The sequence below is a fragment of the Prionailurus viverrinus genome, chromosome C2, assembly GCF_022837055.1.
Source record: "Prionailurus viverrinus isolate Anna chromosome C2, UM_Priviv_1.0, whole genome shotgun sequence".
Taxonomy (NCBI): Eukaryota; Metazoa; Chordata; class Mammalia; order Carnivora; family Felidae; genus Prionailurus; species Prionailurus viverrinus.
Window position 1 is genome coordinate 61,108,917 of NC_062569.1, and position 23,216 is coordinate 61,132,132.

General features: G+C 37.0%; 1 protein-coding gene across 1 annotated transcript; it reads right to left on the reverse strand.

Annotated features, from left to right (window-relative positions):
* Positions 1-1,475: 1,475 nt before the first annotated feature.
* LOC125174602 (protein CEBPZOS-like) lies at positions 1,476-1,685 on the reverse strand. The gene has a single exon (XM_047874128.1). It carries the CDS (start codon positions 1,683-1,685, stop codon positions 1,476-1,478), a length of 210 nt encoding a protein of 69 aa, XP_047730084.1.
* Between the last annotated feature and the right edge of the window lie 21,531 nt (positions 1,686-23,216).

Below are 23,216 nucleotides of genomic sequence, written 5' to 3' on the forward strand. Positions count from 1 at the left end.
TCTACAAAAGGAGAACTTATCCATGGATATTTTCATTTCAGGGGCAAAATCATATAATTCCTATAAGATATTGCAGCCAAATGTATTTTTTGAATTCATTGTGTAATATTTTTCACCACTGCTCAGCATTCCTAATAGCTTCTGTGATTTTTGTGGAAGTAATATCCACTCATTGTATAAAATACGAGCTAAATGTCCATCAAAACAGGAATAGATATGCAGCTAAAGAAAATAAACCAGAGTTTCTGGGATTAATCTGAAAAAAAATCTTAAATACAGAGTATTGAGCAAAATACATGTTTATAGTATGATTACATTTCTTTCTTTCTTTTTTTTTTCCTATCTTGTCCTAGTCTTTTATTTGTTAACCAGTAATCTTTAAAAATAAATGCACAGGAATGCAAATTGGTACAGCCACTCTGGAGAACAGTATGGAGGTTCCTCAAAAAATTAAAACTAGGACTACCCTATGACCCAGCAACTACACTACTAAGTATTTACTCAAAGGATACAAAAATACAGATTCAAAGGGGTACATGCACCCCGATGTTTATAGCAGCATTAACAACAATAGCCAAATGAATGGATAAACAAATTGTGGTATATATATATATATATATATATATATATATATATATATATATATTTTGTATTTATATACTATATATATATATGTATTTATATACATATAATGTATGAATAATACATACATATAATGTATGAATAATAAATGCATGGATAAACAAATTGTGGTATGTATATATATACATATATATATAAATATATATATGTATATACACACACACACACACATACACACACACACAATGGAATATTATTTGGCCATAACAGAATGAAATCTTGCCATTTGCAATGATGTGGATAGAGCTGGAGAGTATTATGCTAAGCAAAGTAAGTCAGAGAAAGACAAATACCACATGATTTCACTCATATGTGGAATTTAAGAAACAACAAATGTTCATGGCGGTGGAGGGGTTGGAAAAGAGAGGCAAATAAGGAAACAGACTCTTAAGTATAAAGAACAAACTGATGGTTAGTAGAGGGAAGGTCGGTTGGGGGATGTGTTAAATAGGTGATGGGGATTCGGAGGACACTTCTTGAGATGAGCCATGGGTGTTAAACGTAAGCAATGAATCACTAAATTCTTGAAACTAATATTACACTCTGTTAACTAACTGGAATTTAAATAAAAACTAAAAAACTAAAAAACTAAAAGAAAAGAAACATTATAGTTAACTAAAAAAATAAATAAATAAATAAATGCAGAAGGAAAGCAACAAACAAAAGCGGGCGATCTGCATAGGGGGTGGAAAATGACCGTAAGCCACGGCACAAGAGAAGTTCCTGTTTTGTTCTGTGGGGTCAGGAGGTTACAGTACTGTGTGCTCACCTTTCTTCTCCCCGATGAAGGTCTCAAACAGCTAATTTTTGCTTTTCAACCATTTTTATTCATCTTATTCTCTGACTCCATACATTCCAGAAGGCTCAACGGATTTGTAATACACTTCCAAGATGAAGGGAAATTTCTTGCTCATTGTTTGCCTGACATCTTGGCTTGTGTCCATCTTATTAAACAAAAAACATGCTCCAAAAACACCCACAAATTCAACTACTAAAACTCCTTTAAAGATCTTCTTGGCCAGTGGTTCCACAGTGTGGGCCATCATGTAACCAACAGGCAGGTGAGTGGGCAGCAAGGGAGAACTGCATTGCTGTTTATAATGCTGTACCCGAGACGCTTACATCTGATACCATTTCTATAAAACTTTAAGCCATATATAACAATACCATATAGTACTAAATGGCTGTCCATAGTAAAAATATAAAAATCTCTGTGGGTCGAAAAACAAGTTTGGAATAGTGGAGATGGAGAGAAAAGACTAGAAATGAGATCAAAGAAGGGTACCCAAGGGAGGAAGAGGTCAAATGTATTTGTACTAGACCAACAATTAACCTCTAGGCAGAACTTACAGGTGATTCGAGGGGCCCAACGCTGATGGCCTTTTGACCAATGTCAGAAAGTGGCTGTTTCCTATCATTTAATGTTTTCAGGTTGTTTAAGGTAAGAAAGTCACTCCTGACCTTATTTTCTTGTGGTTTGAAGTACAAATCTTACTTAATTCTGAAAAATAACAAAGAAAAAGGGAAAAGAAAGAAAAGTAAAAATAAAAAAAATAAATAAAAGAAAAGCCTCTGAAATTGGCATAGTAAAATGTTGTTAAGAGCTGGCACTTTGAATTTCCAGTTCTGAGATGTTTATTATACTATACTTTATACTTTTCTATATACTTGAGCTGTGTCACAATTTAAAAAGGTAAATTATATGAAATTAGAAATAAGAGAACACTTAAAAAAAATTCTGACAAGCCAAAAGGCCACAATTCTACCATCCAGAAATAGCCACCTCTACATTTTGGTGTGTTTTTATAGTCCTATGTGTGGGAAATGAGACAATACTTTTTGTTACAATTTAAAAAAATTATATAAGTATATTTTCAGAATATAAATATTCATCCTCACATCTTTCCTGAATGACATTTCATTGTATTTCTGTAAAATGCTATATTTAATCAATCCTCCCTTCCTGGAAATACAGGCTGTTTCAACTTTCATAATTTGAAATAATGTTTTAACGAATGTTCTTCTACATGTATTTTCTATACACAACCATGATGACTTCCTTAAAGTATAGTTTTGTAAGTAAAGTTTCTGGGCCAAAACTATACACAGAATTTTAGGTTTAAAGCATATTTTGAAATTGCTTTCCAAAAAGATATTAAGCTACATTAACACGAGAGACCCTATATTCTCAGAATAGCACTTATTATTTAAAAAATCTTTAATAGTTGCATAATATTGAATTTTACTTTTTTTACTATTGGAATTTTCTTTTTCACACCTTTGCCTATATCTTAGCCAGACATCTATCTTCTTTCCTATAGTTCTATAAGATTTTTATGTTAAATAAATTCACTTTGTCTTATGCATTTTGAATATTTTCTCTATGTTGTGTTTTGCCTTTCCTTTTAGTTTAGAGTGTTTTTAATGTCTTGAAATGTATAAGTTAAATCTATCAATATTTCCCTTTATGTTTTCTGCTTATATGTATAGTCATTTATGTAATCTGTAGCATTTCTGTTTCACTTTCTATTTGGATATTCAACACATATGGAGTTTATTTTAGTATATTTGGGCATATGGTGCTAGGAATCTAATTCTATTTTATTATAGATTATTACAAATAGTCGATCAGCTGTCTCAAAGGCATTCATTGAATAATCCAGACTTAACCTGCTAACTTGAATTTTTTTCAATACTTAATTCTCATATATCCTGTTTGTGAATTTTCCATTCTTTTGCCATAGTCAAATGTTATTTTTTTCATGAAAAGATGTATTTCTAGTACATTTTTGAAAGAACTTTAAGAATTGAGTTTTCCTACAGTTAACATTGTGTTAATTTTTTTAATGCAATTGACATAACTTGAAGTTGTTCTTGGAATTCTCGTTTACTTGTGCCTACAGAAGATAAAAAATTGAGGCACAATCTATCAATTCCTGACATTTGGAATCGTTCTAATCAAAATGAAAATCCAAGAAAATGGAATTTATAATCACAACAATTACAATATATGAAGCACAAAGACTTAGGCAATACTGACCCTTCATTGGCTAAAATGATAATAACAGGAAATTGCAAAGCTGGGCTAGCTTGTTATCCTTGCTTAAGCTACTGGGTGTTATCATCCACCTGATAGAAATCTCAGGTTTATACCTCTCTATTTTATCTCTATCTCTTCTTTGGGTCAGTGGAAAGGATGAAAATTCAAAGGACATGATCCAAACCTTCTTACTCTTTTTTTCTTTTAAATTTTTTTTTCAACGTTTATTTATTTTTGGGACAGAGAGAGACAGAGCATGAACGGGGGAGGGGCAGAGAGAGAGGGAGACACAGAATCAGAAACAGGCTCCAGGCTCTGAGCCATCAGCCCAGAGCCCGACGCGGGGCTCGAACTCACGGACCGCGAGATCATGACCTGGCTGAAGTCGGACGCTTAACCAACTGAGCCATCCAGGCGCCCCAAACCTTCTTACTCTTATCCTCGTTCTCACCTTTGGACAATGAGTATTTGAACTTCTTACATTCTCCCTTCTCAAATTACATGAAATTTCAGTTATTGCCATGGATGAGGGAATGTACATAAGATATTCCTTCATTGGACAAAACCCCCTGAGCCTTAAGATCTACATCTGTTGTATTTTTTACTTAAATGAGCTATAAATGTGCACAATGTCATTGCGATAGAAATTCATGAATGACTTGGCTAAAGCATCATGTTTCAAAGTAAATGTTTCAACCCTTATCTTTCCAGGTCTCTAGGAAGCTCAATAACCATTTTGCATTACAGGGATTTTAATATATGTAAATACAGAGAAAACAGGAACAACGAACTACCATGTGTCCATCACTGAATGTAAGTAATCATCAACATTCTGCTGTTTTTGTCTCAATAGCCTTTGATATGATGGCATCTCCCTCCTTTTCTTCTGACAACGCACTATCCAAGTTTGCCCCTATCCATCTGGCAGTTCCTTCTCAGGCTCTTCCTCTTTTCCTTAAACTATCTGTTTCCCCTTGAACCCAACTACTCCCATGGCCTCATTTACCATATTTAAGCAACTCCTAAATTCATACATCCTGCTCAGATATCTTTTCCGGGGAACATTAAACTCAACATGACCAAATGTACACACATTACCTTTAAACTCTCCTTAGCACAGCTCCTCTCTGATGTCTCAAGAAATGATGTATCCATCCAATTACTCATAATGCAAACAGAGATCTGATCACTGATAATTTTCTCTTCCACAATAAATTACCAAATTAGCCAACTTAGTGTCCTAAACACTTTTCAAGTATGTCTCCTTTCCATTTGCACTGTCAACACGATGATCAGCACTGTCCGATGAAATATAATGAAATCCGTACATCCAAGCCACACATAAAATTTTAAATTTCCTGGTTGCCACATTAAAGAGGTAAATTTAAGAAGATGTATCATGGGGCGCCTGGGTGGCGCAGTCGGTTAAGCGTCCGACTTCAGCCAGGTCACGATCTCGCGGTCCGTGAGTTCGAGCCCCGCGTCGGGCTCTGGGCTGATGGCTCGGAGCCTGGAGCCTGTTTCCGATTCTGTGCCTCCCTCTCTCTCTGCCCCTCCCCCGTTCATGCTCTGTCTCTCTCTGTCCCAAAGTAAATAAACGTTGAAAAAAAAAAAATTTAAAAAAAAAAAAAAGAAGATGTATCATTTAGTTCAATTTTTATCCCAGATATTGTCATTTTAAACATGTAAGCAATGTAAAATACTATCAATAAGATATTTATACTCTTTTTTTTTCTTACGAAGTCTTTGCAATCTGGTGTGTATTTTGCACTGCTCAGGACATCCTAATTTGGACAAACCACACTTCAAGCACTGAGTGGCCACATGCAGCTGGTGCTCACCACGTTGGAAGAGCAGATTTAGTCCAAGCTGTGACCATCTCTTTTTGGTGGTGTCTGTTAATGGGCTTCAAACATCGCTACTTGGTTTCCTTTCAGTTCATTATTTTTCCAATGCAGATCTGTCTCATGATTGCAGACTATAATCCTTTAGTGACTTCCCATTTTTCCTTTTTGGCTAAAATCTGAGACTCCTAACATAACCTACAACACTCTCCTTGATCTGATCACATTTGATATCTCCAATTTGTGTCATGTACAAAGCCTCTTCCCATTCACAGCCTTTATACAAGCTTGAAATATTCTTGTTCCTATCATCTTTATTTATTAGCGTAAGTGTCGCTTACTTAGAGAAATCTTCCTTGACACCACGTTCCTCTTGTTCCTCCCAAGAATCCAATTACGTTGTCTTTCTACCCACAATGCTTTTACTTCATGGCAAAAATTATTTGTGTTATTATTTGTTCAAGACAGGCCTCCAATTTGGGTCTGCTAGTTATTCTGGTTCGTCTTTATATCTCCTTACCAAGAATAGTGCTTTGTACTGAATAAATATAGGCTAAATGTATAAATTTTACTTTCTTAGCATTATTCACATGAGAAAAAGCTGAGGTTACCAAGATGGAGTTAGACCAATCATGATTCACATCCCCAGTCTAGGGAAGGGACTCTTATCCTTGAGCACAAAGACACCTCATCCTTGAACAAAATTAATATTCTGTGAACAAGAAAAAAAAGTAGAGGTGGCTATTGGGTATGCTACCAACGCTGTCTACCAGAAATTTCCAATTTATCTTTGTGATAGACTGTTCACCTACTTTGGCTTACAGCAGCCCAAGAAAAGCAAGACTGAGCCATCTGGAGATAAATTTGTGGATGGAGGTTTTATTTTGTTTTTAAACTATAAAAATAAAGAGGAAGAAACACACTGTATTAGTCAGGTTCTGCAGAGAAACAGAACCAATAGGATATATATAGATATATATATACATATGAAAAGATTTATTATAGAAATTGGCTCACGCGATTATGGAGGCCGAGAAGTCCCACAGTCAGCTGTCTGCAAGCTGGAGAACCAGGAAAGCTGATAATATAATTCAGTCCAAGTCCAAAGTCCTGAGAATGAGGAGCTGCTATGTCCAAGGACAAGAGAAGATGGACATCCCAGCTCAAGAACAAAGAAAGAGAATTTCTCCTTTCTCTGTCCTATTGTACTGTTAAAGCCCTCAATGATTGACGATACCCTTTTATACTAGTGAGGGGAGATTTCTTTACTCAGTCTACTGATTCAGATGCTAATTGTTTTGGGAAATACCTTCACAGACACACTCAGAAATAATGTTTTATGAGCTGTCTGAGCATCACTTGGTCCACTCAGATTGACACATGAAGTTAACCATTACACATGCACTATTAACTAACATTCACAAACATTTTCCTTCATCATCACATTTGGTCTTCCCAATAATTCTGGACAACCTCATTAAGTTAGTGTTATTACTTATTATCTTGAATAATTTACAAAGGAGAAATCTCAATCAAAAAGTTTAAGAGACTTGTCCAAGGATACTCAGAAATCACATAATGACTTGGACAAGGACATAGGTGTTCTTTTTTTTTAATGGACATATGCTTTTTATTATCATGATGAATTTTTAAACTTTTTTTTAATTGTAAGATTATTTATTTATGTATTTATTTATTTTTTAAATTTACATCCAAATTAGTTAGCATATAGTGCAACGATGATTTCAGGAGTAGATTCCTTAGGGCCCCTTACCCATTTAGCCCATTCCCCCTCTCCTCCAGTAACCCTCAGTTTGTTCTCCATATTTGAGTCTCTTCTGTTTTATCCCCCTCCCTGTTTTTATATTATTTTTGTTTCCCTTTCCTTATGTTCATCTGTTTTGTCTCTTAAAGTCCTCATATGAGTGAAGTCATACGATTTTTGTCTTTCTCTGACTAATTTCACTAAGCATAATACTCTCCAGTTTCATCCATGTAGTTGCAAATGGCAAGATTTCATTCTTTTTGATTGCCAAGTAATACCCCATTGTATATATACCCCATATCTTCTTCATCCATTCATCCATAGATGGACATTTGGGCTCTTTCCATACTTTGGCTATTGTTGATAGTGCTCCTATAAACATGGGGGTGCATGTGTCCCTTCAAAACAGCACATCTGTATCCCTTGGATAAATGCCTACTAGTGCAATTGTTGGGTCATAGGGTAGTTCTATGTTTAGTTTTTTGAGGAACCTCCATACTATTTTCCAGAGTGGCTGCACCAGCTTGCATTGCTGCCAACAATGCAAAAGAGATCCTCTTTCTCTGCATCCTCGCCAACATCTGTTGTTTCCTGAGTTGTTCATGTTAGCCATTCTGACAGATGTAAGGTGGTATTTCACTGTGGTTTTGATTTATATTTCCCTGGTGATGAGTGATGTTGAGCATTTTTTCATGTGTCAGTTGGCCATCTGGATGTCTTCTTTGGAGAAGTGTCTATTCATGTCTTTTGCCCATTTTTTCACTCGATTATTTGTTCTTTGGATGTTGAGTTTGATAATTTCTTTATAGATTTTGGATACTAACCCTTTATCTGATATGTCATTTGCAAATATCTTCTCCAATTCTGTCAGTTGCGTTTTAGTTTTGTTGATTGTTTCCTTTGCTGTGCAGAAGCTTTTTATTTTGATGAGGTCCCAGTAGTTCATTTTTGCTTTTGTTTCCCTTGCCTCCAGAGGCATGTTGAGTAAGAAGTTGCTGCGGCCAAGATCAAAGAGGTTTTTGCCTGCTTTCTCCTCAAGGATTTTGATGGCTTCCTGTCTTACACTGAGGTCTTTCATCCATTTTGAGTTTATTTTTGAGTGTATGGTGTTCATTCTTATGCATGTCGCTGTCCAGTTTTCCCAGCACCACTTGCTGAAGAGACTGTCTTTATTCCATTGGATATTCTTTCCTGCTTTGTCAAAGATTAGTTGGCCATGCATTTGTGGGTCCATTTCTGGGTTCTTTATTCTGTTCCATTGATCTGAGGGTCTGTTCTTGTGCCAGTACCATGCTGTCTTGATGATTACATCTTTGTAGCATAGCTTGAAGTCTGGGATTGTGATGCCTCCTTCTTTGGTTTTCTTTTTCAAGATTGCTTTAGCTATTCGGGGTCTTTTCTGGTTCTATACAAATTTTAGGATTATTTGTTCTAGCTCTATGAAGAATGCTGGTGTTATTTTGACAGGGATTGCATTGAATATGTAGATTGCTTTGGGTAGTATTGACGTGAAAGAGGAGAGATCACAACCAACACAGCAGAAACAAAAACAATAATAAAAGAATATTACGAGCAATTATATGCCAATAAAATGGGCAATCTGGAAGAAATGGACAAATTCCTAGAATTTTTCCTAGAAACATATACACTACCAAAACTGAAACAGGAAGAAATAGAAAATTTGAACAGACCCATAACCAGTAACAAAATTGAATTAGTAATCAACAATCTCCCAAAAAACAAGAGCCCAGGGCCGGAGAGCTTTCCAAGGGAATTCTACCAAACATTTAAGGAAGAGTTAACACCTATTCTCTTGAAGCTGTTCCAAAAAATAGAAATGGAAGGAAAACTTCCAAACACTCTCTATGAAACCAGAATTATCTTGATCCCAAAACCAGACAGAGACCCCCTAAAAAGGAGAACTATAGACCAATTTCCCTGATGAACATGGATGCAAAAATCCTCAACAAGATATGAGCCAACCAGATCCAAAAATACACTAAAAAAATTATTCACCGCGACCAAGTGGGATTCATACCTGGGATGCAGGGCTGGTTCAATATCCACAAAACAATTAACGTGATTCATCACATCAATAAAAGAAAGGACAAGAATCATATGAGGCTCTCAATAGATGCAGAGAAAGCATTTGACAAAATACAGCATCCTTTTTTGATAAAAACCCTCAAGAAAGTAGGGATAGAAGGAGCATACCTCAAGATCATAAAAGCCATATATAAACGGCCCAATGCAAATATCGTCGTCAATGGGGAAAAACTGACAGCTTTCCCCCTAAGGTCAGGAACAAGACAGGGATGTCTCCACTCTCGCCACTGTTATTCAACATAGTATTGGAAGTCTTAGCCTCTGCAATCAGACAACACAAAGAAATAAAAGGCATCCAAATCAGCCAGGAGGAGGTCAAACTTTCACTCTTAGCAGATGACATGATACTCCATATGGAAAGCCCAAAAGATTCCACCAAAAAACTGCTAGAATTGATTCATGAATTCAGCAAAGTTGCAGGATATAAAATCAACGCACAGAAATCGGTTGCATTCCTATACACCAACAATGAAGCAACAGAAAGGGAAATCAAGGAATCAATCCCATTTATAGTTGCATCAAAAACCATAAAATACCTAGGAATAAATCTAACCAGAGAGGTGAAAAATCTATACACTGAAAACTATAGAAAGCTTATGAAAGAAATTGAAGAAGATACAAAAAATGGAAAAAGATTCCATGCTCCTGGATAGGAAGAACAAATATTATGATGATTTTTTATGTTTATTTATTTATTTTGGGAAAGAGAGTGCAAGTGGGGTAGGGACAGAGACAGATGGAGAGAAAGAATCTCAAGCAGGCTCCACCCTGTCAGCACAGAACCTGATGCGGGGCTGGATCTAATGAACTGTGAGATCACGACCTGAGCTGACATCAAGAGTCAGATGCTTTACCGACTGAGCCACCTAGGTGCCCCTGCTTTTTATTATAATACTAAGTAAATAGTATATATAGTGTACTATAATATAGTATAGTATACAATACTATTTAGTATCAAATACTAAGAGTATTTTTTAGAGCAGTTTTAGGTTCACTTAAAAATTGAGGGGGAAATACAAAGATTTACCAAATGCCCCCTACGCCCACATATGCATAGCCTCCCTCATTATCATCATCCCCCTCCAGAGTAGTAAGTTTCTTACAACTGATGAATCTACATGGGCACATCATTATCACCCACAGCCCATAGTTTCTGTTACAGTTCACTCTTCATGTCGGTGTCCTTATTCCCAAATTCAAACTCTTTTCCCTACAGTAGCATTTCTCAGTATGAACCTCACCTGGGAATGTGTTAGGGAAAGCAAATTCTTGGGCCTCACTCCAGACCTAATGAATCAGACACTGGGAGTCTAGCCTAGCAACCTGTGCCTAATAAGCTCTCCAGGTGACTCTGATACTCCTAAAGTATGAGAACCACTACAGTACATCCTACTACCCACACTGTTTTCTCTTACTTTGATCAATTGTTTTCTATTTGTTTCATGATTTGGCAGGAAAAGAAAAATACTGACTTTGCACTCAGGTGTATCATAAGAAGTCAAAGTCATCTTCGCCTTACTTCCAAACTCAAATGGCTCTTGGATTTAGGGATCTCCCCACTGGGCCCCATTTCCAAGGTTACATACTTGAATCAAATGAATGGTGGCCAGTTACTCCCTATAAACGGCCTGAGTTGTATTTCTATGTGAGCAAGCAAAACAAGTCAGGGAAAGTCTGCATCTCACAGAACTTATTTTCTTTTACTTAACAATGAATTACAGTGAACTCTCTCTTCTGCCAAAATGAAAGCCCTTTGCCCTCTATCTCCCATATACTTCCATGATCCAGCCTTCTTACCACAAAACCTGCAGTATTTCTCCTTCTTAAGAAAACAAGAACCTAAAAATTTTCAGTGACTAATAATTGTCTCTGACAAAGATGTCCTAATTCTAGCACAAGATGAATTTGTCTTCTTCCAACTTTGCCCTTGTCTTTTGCTACATTATCAGCACTACAATAATTCTAACCCATAAATCAGGGGCTTATGCCTTGCATACTGCCTATTCTCCACATTTCTGGCATATTTGTGGGAATAAAAGAAATTGCAGACCCAAGGTCGATTTCTGTCCCAACTGATATATTGGCCAAGACTGTCTCTCTCTCTCTCCCAGCTTTGGAGCCCTAGTGTTCCCTGTCCGTATCTGCCTGACCATAATGTTTATCCACAGACTTTTCCTGCTGCTTAGGTTTCTCAAAATTCTATACTAGCACACTTTACCAGATTGTCTCCCCAGTAACAAATCTTATATTTGGAACCTATTTAAATGACCTCCACACAAGAAACAAGTATTGTGCTGACTTTGAGGTCAGGCCAACCTTATATAGCTGATGACTTTGAGCAACGTGCTTACTTCTTCAGTTCAGTGTCTCATCCATGAAATGGGTATATGCAGTGGTTCTCAAATTCTAGGGTACATTGGAACCACGAGAGTTTGTAAAAAGAAAAAATGGAGTGCAGGGCTTTCCACAGAGTTTCTGACTCAGTAGGTCTAGGGAAGGGCCTGAGAATTCATGTTGTTTTTTTTTTTTAATTTTTTTTTCAACGTTTATTTATTTTTGGGACAGAGAGAGACAGAGCCTGAACGGGGGAGGGGCAGAGAGAGAGGGAGACACAGAATCGGAAACAGGCTCCAGGCTCTGAGCCATCAGCCCAGAGCCTGACGCGGGGCTTGAACTCACGGACCGCGAGATCGTGACCTGGCTGAAGTCGGACGCTTAACCGACTGCGCCACCCAGGCGCCCCAGAATTCATGTTTTTGAAAAAGGTCCTAGGTTATGCTAATGCTGCTTGTCTGGAGATCACACTTTGACAACCACTGAAATAACATTATTAGTACGAGAAATACTATTTGTAAAGTGCCCAATTCAAAGCAACCACTCAATGAATGTTCATTTATTGTCCTCCACCTCTATTCCACATGGAAATAGATGACAAAAGTGAATTAATGACATTGGATTTGAATGGAATTGAGCTAAATGCAATTATCTCTGGGCAAAGCCTTTCTGGAAACAAACCAAAAGAGATATTTTGTGAAAATAAAATAAAGGAGGCATTTTAGGTAAATGAATTTTTAGAAGCTATTGATAAATATTGGCAAAGACATCAAAGGGAACTTCTACAGAGCATTAGTAGAAAAATAAATAAATATAATAAATAAATATATTTTTATATGTACATATTATATATATGTACATACATAATATATGTATTATATACATACATATATTATATATAATTTTAGAGGACAATTTGGTAGTACCTACTAAATGTGAGATATACATAAATTTTGACCCAGCATTTCACTTCTAGAATATGTCCTTGAGAAATACATACAGATGCACAGGAATATAGTACAATATATTTGCATAGCAGCTCCTAAACTCAAGTATGTAAGAAATGTATTTTTTTTTTCCTGTAAGTCAACTTGATTTATACTTCAAGCCCATTGCACCAGGTGGCAAAAATAAATCCCATTCATTTCAGGATTCATTTACTGACATTTTTCTGGAGTTGCATCTGAGAACCAGGGACATGAGCAGAGCAGAGGCATTGGGGTATGTGCAGAGTATTGGTCTTATGTCATAATCCATCCACACTGTCATCTCCTGGCTTGACCATCATTCTGTTGGTACTTGATAGATTTTATATACAGATTACTGCTACCTTATTGCATGATTTCCTCCTTGCAGCCCCATCCTGCCCGTTGATTTTATTACCTCCATACCTTGCCAGATACTATGGAAGCTGAGACCCTTATTCGTTTTATGCCACTTTTAGATGCTCAGTATCACTCTGATGTTTCTGTGTCATGTAAATTCTGAGGGTGTCTAGGGCTCTAATCAACTATATATCTTCTTATTTTAGTCCTACAAATAGAGTAAATCAATAAAGTTTAATGGCTAAATTTGCAAGTGTCACAGATTGCCATTTGAAATCTTGTGTCATTTTAGTTTTTATCAAATACTGAAGAAGGGAAAATAGCCAATTTGATGGTGAAAAATCTTGTTTTCAAGACAAGTCCCAGATGTAAGCCACTCCTTAATCAGTGACTCAGTGATTATAACTTAGCAACATGCAAGTCTGTGTTAGCTATATATAGCTCTATTTTTGTATGCATTGAAATGAGCCTCTGATGGTCAAAATAGTTTTGTATTTTCAAAATGATAGCAGCTGTTTATCCTTAATTTTGAGAATAATTTGGGGAGTAATGTACTTTACTTTTTACCCAAAAGACAGGGATGACTTCACTGTTTAGATACAGAAAGAAATATGTTAAATCATTCAACCAATGCTGCTTGGAATAGACTTCTTTAAAGCATATTTTGATTGTGTAACTGTTCTGAACTAAACTTGGCTTGCGAAATCTCTGGATGTTACATAACTTCTGAGAAAATACAAAAGTAAGAAAGAAAGAAAGAAAAGACAATGAGGTTGAGGCATTTCAGCATACATTTTGTTTTTTTAAGTAGCCATAAAGTGCCAGATGTTGTAATACAAAGATAGATAGAACACAGGTCCTGTCAATGAGATCTTGGACTAGGTGGGGAGAAAAATCAAGTAATAGAGACAAAGTTCCATCAGACAATACAAAGTACAAAGACAGATAGCATATACCCGATCTGAAGAAAGGCTTCATGGCAAAAGTAACATTTAATCTGTGGTGGAAGAGGGAAAGAAGCATATTCAAGAAGCAGGGACAGAATTCCCCAGGACAAAAAAAAAAAACCCTATTCATCAGACTGTAAGCTCTGTGTTATGAGGAAGACATGTTGAGTGTTGCTTTTTCTTTGACTAAAAATGTTTTCAATATCTCAGAGCTAACTAGGGGAATTTATAAGAACTGCATGCATTCTATCCATAACATTTCCCTTGGGAGTGCACTGTTCGGTTGAATTTGGGATTGTAAGAGGAATAGTTCCCCCACCTGTCACTTTAGAAGGTGGTTTAACCCAATTTCTGGCTGTTCTCTTTGGGATGTGGGGCTAACTTCTTAGCACTTGTCCTTATCTATAGGTCCTAGAAGCCAGTTTCATGGCAAAAGGAAAAGTTTCACTCAACACTCAACACTGGTTCCCAAAAGAAATATAATGCAAGCCACATATGCAATTGTAAATTTTTCTAGTAGCCATGTTAGAAAGATGAAATGAAACTAAAATTAATTTTATAATATACTTCAAACCAATGTGTCCAAAATATATTTCAACATGTGATCAATATAAAAATTATTAATGAGATAATTTTCATCCTGTCTTCAAAACCTAGTATTAATTTAAAAATTACAGCATATCTCAATTTGCTCTAGACTCATTTCAAGAGGGCATTTTAGGCAAAGCCATTTATTTATTATAGATTGTCTTGTGACAAAGCTAACAATGGCTCCTTACCATGCTCATGGAATAAGTCCCACTTCCAATTAGACATAAATTTGTGTCTTAGACAATCGAGTAAAGGAGAAGATGCCTAATGCAGTTCTCCTTCTTGCTCCACAGGCTTGGAGAGACCACTTCTTTCTATGTCCTTCCTTACTAAACAATTATTTAGAAACTCAGTTGTTTTAAAATATCTGAAAGAGTATTACTTTTCTAACTCAGCTTACTGCCTAATTAGATAGAGGCAAACTTCTAGAATAGCTTTTCTTTGACCTTTGTATCACAATTTTTTAAAAAATCGATGAAATTTGTTATCTCCTACAACACAAATCAAGCTTTTCTTCCGCATCACCCTTTGCAGATGGATAGGTCTGCCTCCAATGGCCTCATATCTGAACACAGGCTGGATATGCCCCCATCAGCTTGGTTTCAGATTTATTTCTTTAGACTGAGCAAGAAAGAATCAAGAATCAAGAGTAAAACTTCACTCATTACCTTTTAAACTTATTTACTTATTTTTTGTTGTTGGTTTGGCAAGTTGCCTCATTCCACAGAGACTTTACAAGGTGCTTATGTCTTATGTTTGAAGGTGAGAACTGTGATCTAATCTGTATTCTGCGTGTTACTTAGCACACTGAGGGTGCCCAATAAATATTAAACAGGAAGGCTTTATTGAATCACTTTATACCATACACTTCCTAGTGGCCTCCTTTGTGCCAGCTTCCAGTACAAAACCATTATAAAAAGATGGGTGGCTGGATGGATTAATAAGTAAATTTACTTGATAGTTTGCTGCCAATTTTTTGCTACCTGTAATGAAATCATATTTCTCGGTCCTCTCCCATGAATCACAAGGAGAACAGTCTCACATTAAGACAAAGCCTAAATTTGAACAAATACATAGTAAGCTCTCTGCCTCTGAAAAATTTAAAGCAGAGGTTAAAGCCCAATAAACTCCATTTCCATCCACTCATAAAACCAGAACCTCCACAATGACCTTCCGGCACCTCAACATCAAAACATTTTAACAATATCGGGATATAGGGTAGTCACAATATTGACTCTGAATTATTCAAAAATGAATTATATTCAGTACAGTTTTAATTCTAAAAATGTTTTATTCCTTCAGAGCTATTAATTTATTAACCTCATCGATTGTTAAAGACTCTATAGAGCACCTCTTAGGCTCTAGGCTTTGTTTGCAAGGTCTGGAAAACATAAAAAAATCTTGCTCTAATGAAATGCATGTTCTATTGGAATATTTAATTCAATAGGTGCTCAATATTTAAAACATTTAATCAACCATTTTTATTTGATTCACACAATTAATGGTTTTGATTTATTCCTACCGAACAGCAAATCCACAAGGTAGGTGGTAGAACTGAGGCAAGAGTCAAGGTTATTTGAGGCAAAATCTATGTTCTTTTCACAGGACTGTGACAGATACTTGTCTTTCTATTCAACTCGTTCGGACTTAGGTTAGGAAAGCTACAAGGTTTCTTACAACTCTAGGACATTTTTCACCCTAGTTCTCTCTTTTTTTTAATGTTTATTTATTTTTGAGAGACAGAGAGAGAATCTGAAGCAGGCTGTAGGCACTGATGCAGGGCTCAAACTCATGAACCATGAGATCATGACCCGAGCCGAGTTGAAGTTGGACGCTTCATCGTTGGAGCCACCCAGGTGCCCTTCTCCCTAGTTCTGTAATAAAATATACTGTAATCCAAATACATCTCAAGAAAACTGGTTTTCGATTTGAAAATGAAGATAATAAGACAAAACAATACTGAGAAAGCAATCCATTCCTAAAGGGTTTTTAGACGAAAAACTTATGAAAAACTTGAACACAAATATGCAGTATAAGGGTGCCTGGGTGGCTCAGTCAGTTAAGAGGCCAACTCTTGATTTCAGCTAAGGTCATGATCCCAGGATTGTGGGATTAAGCCCTGCATTGGTCTCTGTGCTGAGCATGGACCCTGCTTGGAATTCTCTTTCTCTGTGTGTTTCTCTGTCTCTCTCTCCCTCTCTGTCCCTCTTCCTTATTGCTCTCTCTCTCAAAATAAAAAAACAAAATTGTAATTAAAAAAATTCAGTATAATCATGTCCTTATAGATCTGATTAACATATGACAGAAATTATACTGTAAACTGATACTATTCCATTTTATGTCCAAATATGTTAACCTCTACTCTTCCAGAATTGTTCTGCAATGTGTTTCTCAGGCTAAGATTTGATTGTCTCCCTATAAAACAAATAGGTGTATTATAAATTCCCTTTCACCTCCTCAAATAATATGACTTTCTCCCCTCCACAGAAAGCCTCCCACAGTCAAACTGCTTCACACTACTCTTGAATGACTATTATAAATATAATCGTGTTTTAAAAGGTTAGCTTAAAAAGTGGTAGAGAGGGGCGCTTGGGTGGCTCAGTCGGTTGGGCGGCTGACTTTGGCTCAGGTCATGATCTCGCAGTCCGTGAGTTTGAGCCCGGCGTCGGGCTCTGTGCTAACAGCTCAGAGCCTGGAGCCTGTTTCAGATTCTGTGTCTCCCTCTCTCTGACCCTCCCCCATTCATGCTCTGTCTCTCCCTGTCTCAAAAATAAATAGAACGTTAAAAAAATTTTTTTAAAAAAAGGTGGTAGAGAGGGAAGGTAATATGGAAGGCAAAAAAGAGTTTGGGAGAGATATCTCTTAAATAATTGGAGACCATTCAATTAATTAGAAAATTACTTGTTTTAAAAATTCTCTAAATAATTTTGTTGTTCCAGATTGACTGTCTTATGTAAATAAAGGCTAATTTCTTTTAAAAAAAATTTTTAATGTTTTATTTATTTTTGAGACACAGAGAGAGAGAGCATGAATAGGGGAGAGAAAGAGAGAGAGGGAGACACAGAATCCGAAGAAGTCTCCAGGCTCTAAGGTGTCGGCACAAGCCTGACGCAGGGTTCGAACTCACAAACCGTGAAATCGTGACTTGAGCCGAAGTCAGACCCTTAACCAACTGAGCCACCCAGGTGCCCCAATAAAGGCTAATTTCTAAAATTTGTCTTTGAAGTTTGTATCACAGCTTTAAAAAAATTAAATAAACCTATTATCTCTCAAGCCACCAATCAAACTTCACTGATTGAGGTAAGTCAAGGCGCCCCGCTTGCAGATGAAAAGACAGAAACTCTCAAGACCACAACATTCTGAGCCCCTGGACACTCTTCTTAGTGCCACTCTATATTATAACTGCTTTCTGAATCTTTGGTTTCTTAAAGAGGCTGTTGGTGTCTCAAAATCAAAATGATACCTTTCAGTTGCCTTTCTGAACCTCTCTTGATTTCATGAATTCCAATAGCATTTATTAAATCATTTTCTGTGCCAGATGCTATTTCACAGCAATGCAAACATGAATGTCATCCTACCTGCTCTTAATGTATTTAGAGTCTAGAAAAGTGAAATACAAGAAAAAAAAATGGAGTTAAGTGTAGTCATAGAGACATGCATACTCTAATGAAAGTATTATGAAAGGGTTCCTGGCCTAGACTAAGGATTCAGTGGAAAGGTTTCCTGGTGTACAAGATGCTCAAGAGAATCTGAAAGTGATTGGGATTCCTTTGGGAGGCATGTAGGCAAGTTACCTCTGCTCCTTTCTGAAATTTATACCCATCGTGAAACTCACTGATATATTCCATATGCTTCATATCTCTCGCTATATATAGTGAGTTCTATAAATCCAGGCCCATATCTGGCACAAATTTCTCTCATACAGGGTCTAGAATAATGTTTCTAAGACAAAAACTCTCAGTCAAGCAGTCCCGTTCTGCAATACACAGGTGATTTGGGATGAAGAGAGGTATAAGCCCAATGTAAAGGTTCATATTAATGACATCAGAAATACATCTTCCAGGACTTGACATTTTTCCACATTGAAGCAGATATAAGACCTTGGAAGCCTTTTAAGAAATAACTGAGTAACTCCCAATTTTCATTTGCTTACTGAATCAGGGCCATGCAATAACCCTAAGGGAGTCATTTACATTTTGTTCAGCATACACTTTTGTCAAACCTCACATTAGAACAGGGTAGACAACATAAGCGAATATTGAATGGTGCTAAAGAGGGTAACATTTCATACCATATATCAAAAAGATAGTGCTGAAAATCAAAGCAAGACAAAGCAATTTCAACCAAGAGACGAATTGAACTGTGGCTTCCTTATCCGTCTGCTCACACCTCCTCGTTCAGTCCCAAGAGTCACAGCAAGATGCCAACACACGTGTTTGTATCTGAGTACGAACGCACGCACGCATGCACAATTCTGGTAAATTATAGTCCTAAATGCCTATAGCAATCATCTCTGATAAATATATCAAAAAGCTTCTTTATTACTTTTCTGTATTTCCTATCTTTATTTGTTGCAATGCATGTGGATTACACTGATCACCAGAGAATCTATTGTGCAATTAAAGTCCTCACCTCAACTTTCCTCATTCTGTGGGTGGGATGTGCATGCTGTTATGGTCTGCAGCGTCTCGCCGTCCCCAGCACCATGATGTGGACCCTGGTCTCTAACCAGTGTATTTGTCGTAAGCAGGACATCCTCATGAAAAAGTTCAGCTAGAATAGGAAGAGGTTACTTGAAATCAGAAGTGCTGGAAAAGGCATTTTGTAGTTTATTGGCGCATGAGCGCAGGCAGGTATCTAATCTTTTATTTCCATGTTCGTATGCACTGAAAAGCCTGGCTTTGTCTATGTGGATTGTCCAAGTCATGCATGCTGTGTGTAGGCTTCTTAACCTCCTGAAGCAAGCAATGGGTTTTGCCTTCTTGGACCCTCAAGATACACAGTACAACCATCATACAATATTCGGTTTTCTCTATTGTGTGGATGTTACCTAAGAATGTAACGTCCATTGAGTGAGGCCATGTTTTCCCCTTTTGTAACTCTCCAGAGATGAGACCATAGCTGGTTAAACAGAACATTCTACCTACTTCTTCACATCTTCAGTACCATGGTGAGAAAGACAAGTGCCCCGGGAAATTAAAAAATGCCACATTTAAAAAGATGCTTTTTGAATTCCTTTTTAAAATGGCCTCAGGAAACATGTATATATAATAGGTATTTAGAAATATTGCTCACGGTGAATAGACTATCAATCTATACTTCATTATACACAAAATGATGATGAAAGTATATGTTATTATTGTTGAAATCATGCCACAGAAATATAATAGACTGTGTCTAAATCAAACATAGCAACCTAAGAAAACAAAACAAAAAAAATCGCCTTTTCTTGAGCAGCTAATTTCATTATTTTAGTAAGTCTTGGCTTGCTTACCAAGGATTGTTTCCTTTGGAAGAAGAGAGATGGACACATTACATATCTGACAGGTCATCATCTTGTAGGAAACACAAGTGCGGAGCGTGAGGTGGTGTTTCCTAATGAATTGAAGATATGATGCCAAGACATTTTCTAAGATGATAACTGACTAGTTCAGGGCTCTGAAAAGGATAAATTCGTCACCCCTGTACAGATCAGAAGGTGAGCCTTCATGTGGGGATGGAGATGTGGGTAAACCAAGGCTCAACTCTGCCAGTCGAGTGGGGCTGGAGTGAAGGTGGGGCTGGCCCCCAGTGGGCGTTTGGACAAGAAGCCACCTGCACCACTGCGTCAGCACCTTCCTGGCAGCTACCCCTAGCCCCGGCACCATCAGCCTCCTGAGAACCATCCAGACCCCTGAGTGTGCATCCCGCTGAGTGATGATCCCCAAGAACGAGAGTGCTTGGAGCTCTTCCTGAACGACCTGCTCCCCAACTCCCTGCAGCATCTGGTCTTTCTTGGCTCACCTGAGGCTCACCTTTGGGTGAGGCTGCTTCTCCCAGATTCTTGTCTACTGACCTGCAAGGCTTGCAGGAAGCCTTGAGGAGAGCTGGGAAGGAGGCCGAGGCTGCTAGTGTGGGATGATGCCCTAATAGTCCCCACACTTGACTGACATGCCTCTTCTGTATTCTTAGCTAGGGCTTCACCCCTGAACCCAACGCAACCAGAACAGCCTCTGCTGCTCACGCTTCTGCTTGTGACAGGGAAATTGTCAAAAACAGCCTAAATTCTTGCCAGGCCTCCTCATGAACTCTGCATAGTATGACCTTAAATATACTAGCTAAGCCAGAAACCTAAAATAGTTCAGCTCTTAGAGTAATAGAAGTTGGTCTTCTCCTTTCTTTAGTTGCAATCTTTTTGTTGTTGTTGTTGTTTTTTAATGTTTATTTATTTATTTATTTGAGTGGGAGACAGAGACAGAGTGTGAGCAGGGAGGGACAGAGACAAAGGGAGACATGGAATCTGAAGCAGGCTCCAGGCTCTGAGCTGTCAGCACACAGCCCAGTGTGTGGCTTGAACCCATGGACCCTGAGATCATGACCTGAGCCGAAGTTCGGCACTTAACCAACTGAGTCACCCCTTCCTTCCGTTGAATTCTTAATTGGTAAGTTTCAGACTTACTTTGTTGATATGAAAAATCTTCAAGACCCAAATTCCAAAGATTTTGAAGTGAAACGCTCATAAAATCAATTAATTTGCCATTAATGGCTATTCGATTACTATTCTGGCTTAATAGTTGATTAGGGGAGTACTTCTGGTTATTTATTTATGATTTTGTTGTTGATTCCTATTTTACTGGATTGACTGGAGAATATGGCCTCTGTGGCTTCCTGTGGGATGAAATATATAATTCACACTTGTGTATGCTCTGATAATGTAAGAAAATAATGCATATTCTGTCAGTCGAATAAAATGTTTTAAATATATAGATGTTTGTAAATATTTGAGGAGTCTGCTGATCTTATTTTTAATGCATTCCACCTTTACTTGATTTAATTATTTTAATATGTCTGGAGTATTTTGTTTTATATACTGTGATGCCATGTGTGTGATGAATAAAGATATTGACCTTATTTTGGACTACAGCTTTTATCATGATATAATAACCCCTTTGTCTCATTTAATGCCTTTGTTGCATTCTTTGCTTTATCTGATTTATCAATATTGTCAGTCTTTTGTATTTTTTATTTGCATTTGCCTTTATGATTCTGCACATCCTTTTCAACCTTTGTCTTCATTTTATTTCAGATGAGTTTTTACAGAAAAAAATATATCTGTATATATCTTGTAATCCTATTTGATATTCATTGTTTCATGACAGGGAGATGTGGTTCATTTGAATTTATTGTGAATATTAGTATTTTGATTTTGTTCTTATCATATTTAATATTTACTATTTATTACTTTTCCTATTTTTACCTCTCCCTATTTCTTGCTCATCATAGTAAGGTTTTTGCTAAACCTATTAAGTTTCTCTTCCCTTGTCTCATTTTTAAATTGTTATTTTATGATTCCCTATGCCCCTAAATACTCACTATTCTAATAATATTATAATCTATGTGTATTTATTAATATATAAAAGTTAATAAGTACCTATAGCCACCAAAATATTTACCTTTCCATCACCTCCCGTCTCTTCAATTCCCTTCCTATCCTTTTGAAGATGAGACATTTCCACCACCCCCTTCATCCTGAGCAAACTCTCCACCCTTGCCAACATCCAATACTTGCATTTTGTGGCAAAAGTTTTAGATTTTTAATGTTTCATATCTTGGCTAAGTTTTCTGAGACAGCATTTTCTTCTGTTTAGGAATAAGTACTTAAAATTTAAATATATTCCAGTCATATCATCTTATCCATTTATTTTATCTCTGTATTTTAAAATCCATGGCATCTCATGGTTCAACATTAGAATATCCATCACTATGATTCATTAAGTAAATAAATTAAAGATGGAACATCATATTGCCTCTTTACGCTTTGGGTTTTAGTAATATCCTTTCACATTCATAATCCAGATAGCGAGATAAGCAAGATTTTATGCACCGAGGCCTTTCCTTCATTGCTCTTTCAAACTGAAAAACATTGCTGCCACTTTAGCCAACAGTTAAACTTTACTACAAAATATTTTGATACCCTTTTCTTAAAGTAACCTGCAACTCACATGGTGAAGCTCAAATCCCATTTGGGAATTCAGCAAACTAGCCAATTCTGCAACATGAAATCCTATGAGATTTTGGATGTGGATTTGTCTGAGTACATGGGAGTTGACATCAAATACTTCACAAATACTATACCTTCCAGGAATCCACATTTTCTTTATTGGATGTAGAATCGTGAACTCTTTAAGAAATAGCTGAATCAGGGGCGCCTGGGTGGCGCAGTCGGTTAAGCGTCTGACTTCAGCCAGGTCATGATCTCAAGGTCCGTGAGTTCGAGCCCCGTCTCAGGCTCTGGGCTGATGGCTCAGAGCCTGGAGCCTGTTTCCGATTCTGTGTCTCCCTCTCTCTCTGCCCCTCCCCTGTTCATGCTCTGTCTCTCTCTGTCCCAAAAATAAATAAACGTTGAAAAAAAAAATTAAAAAA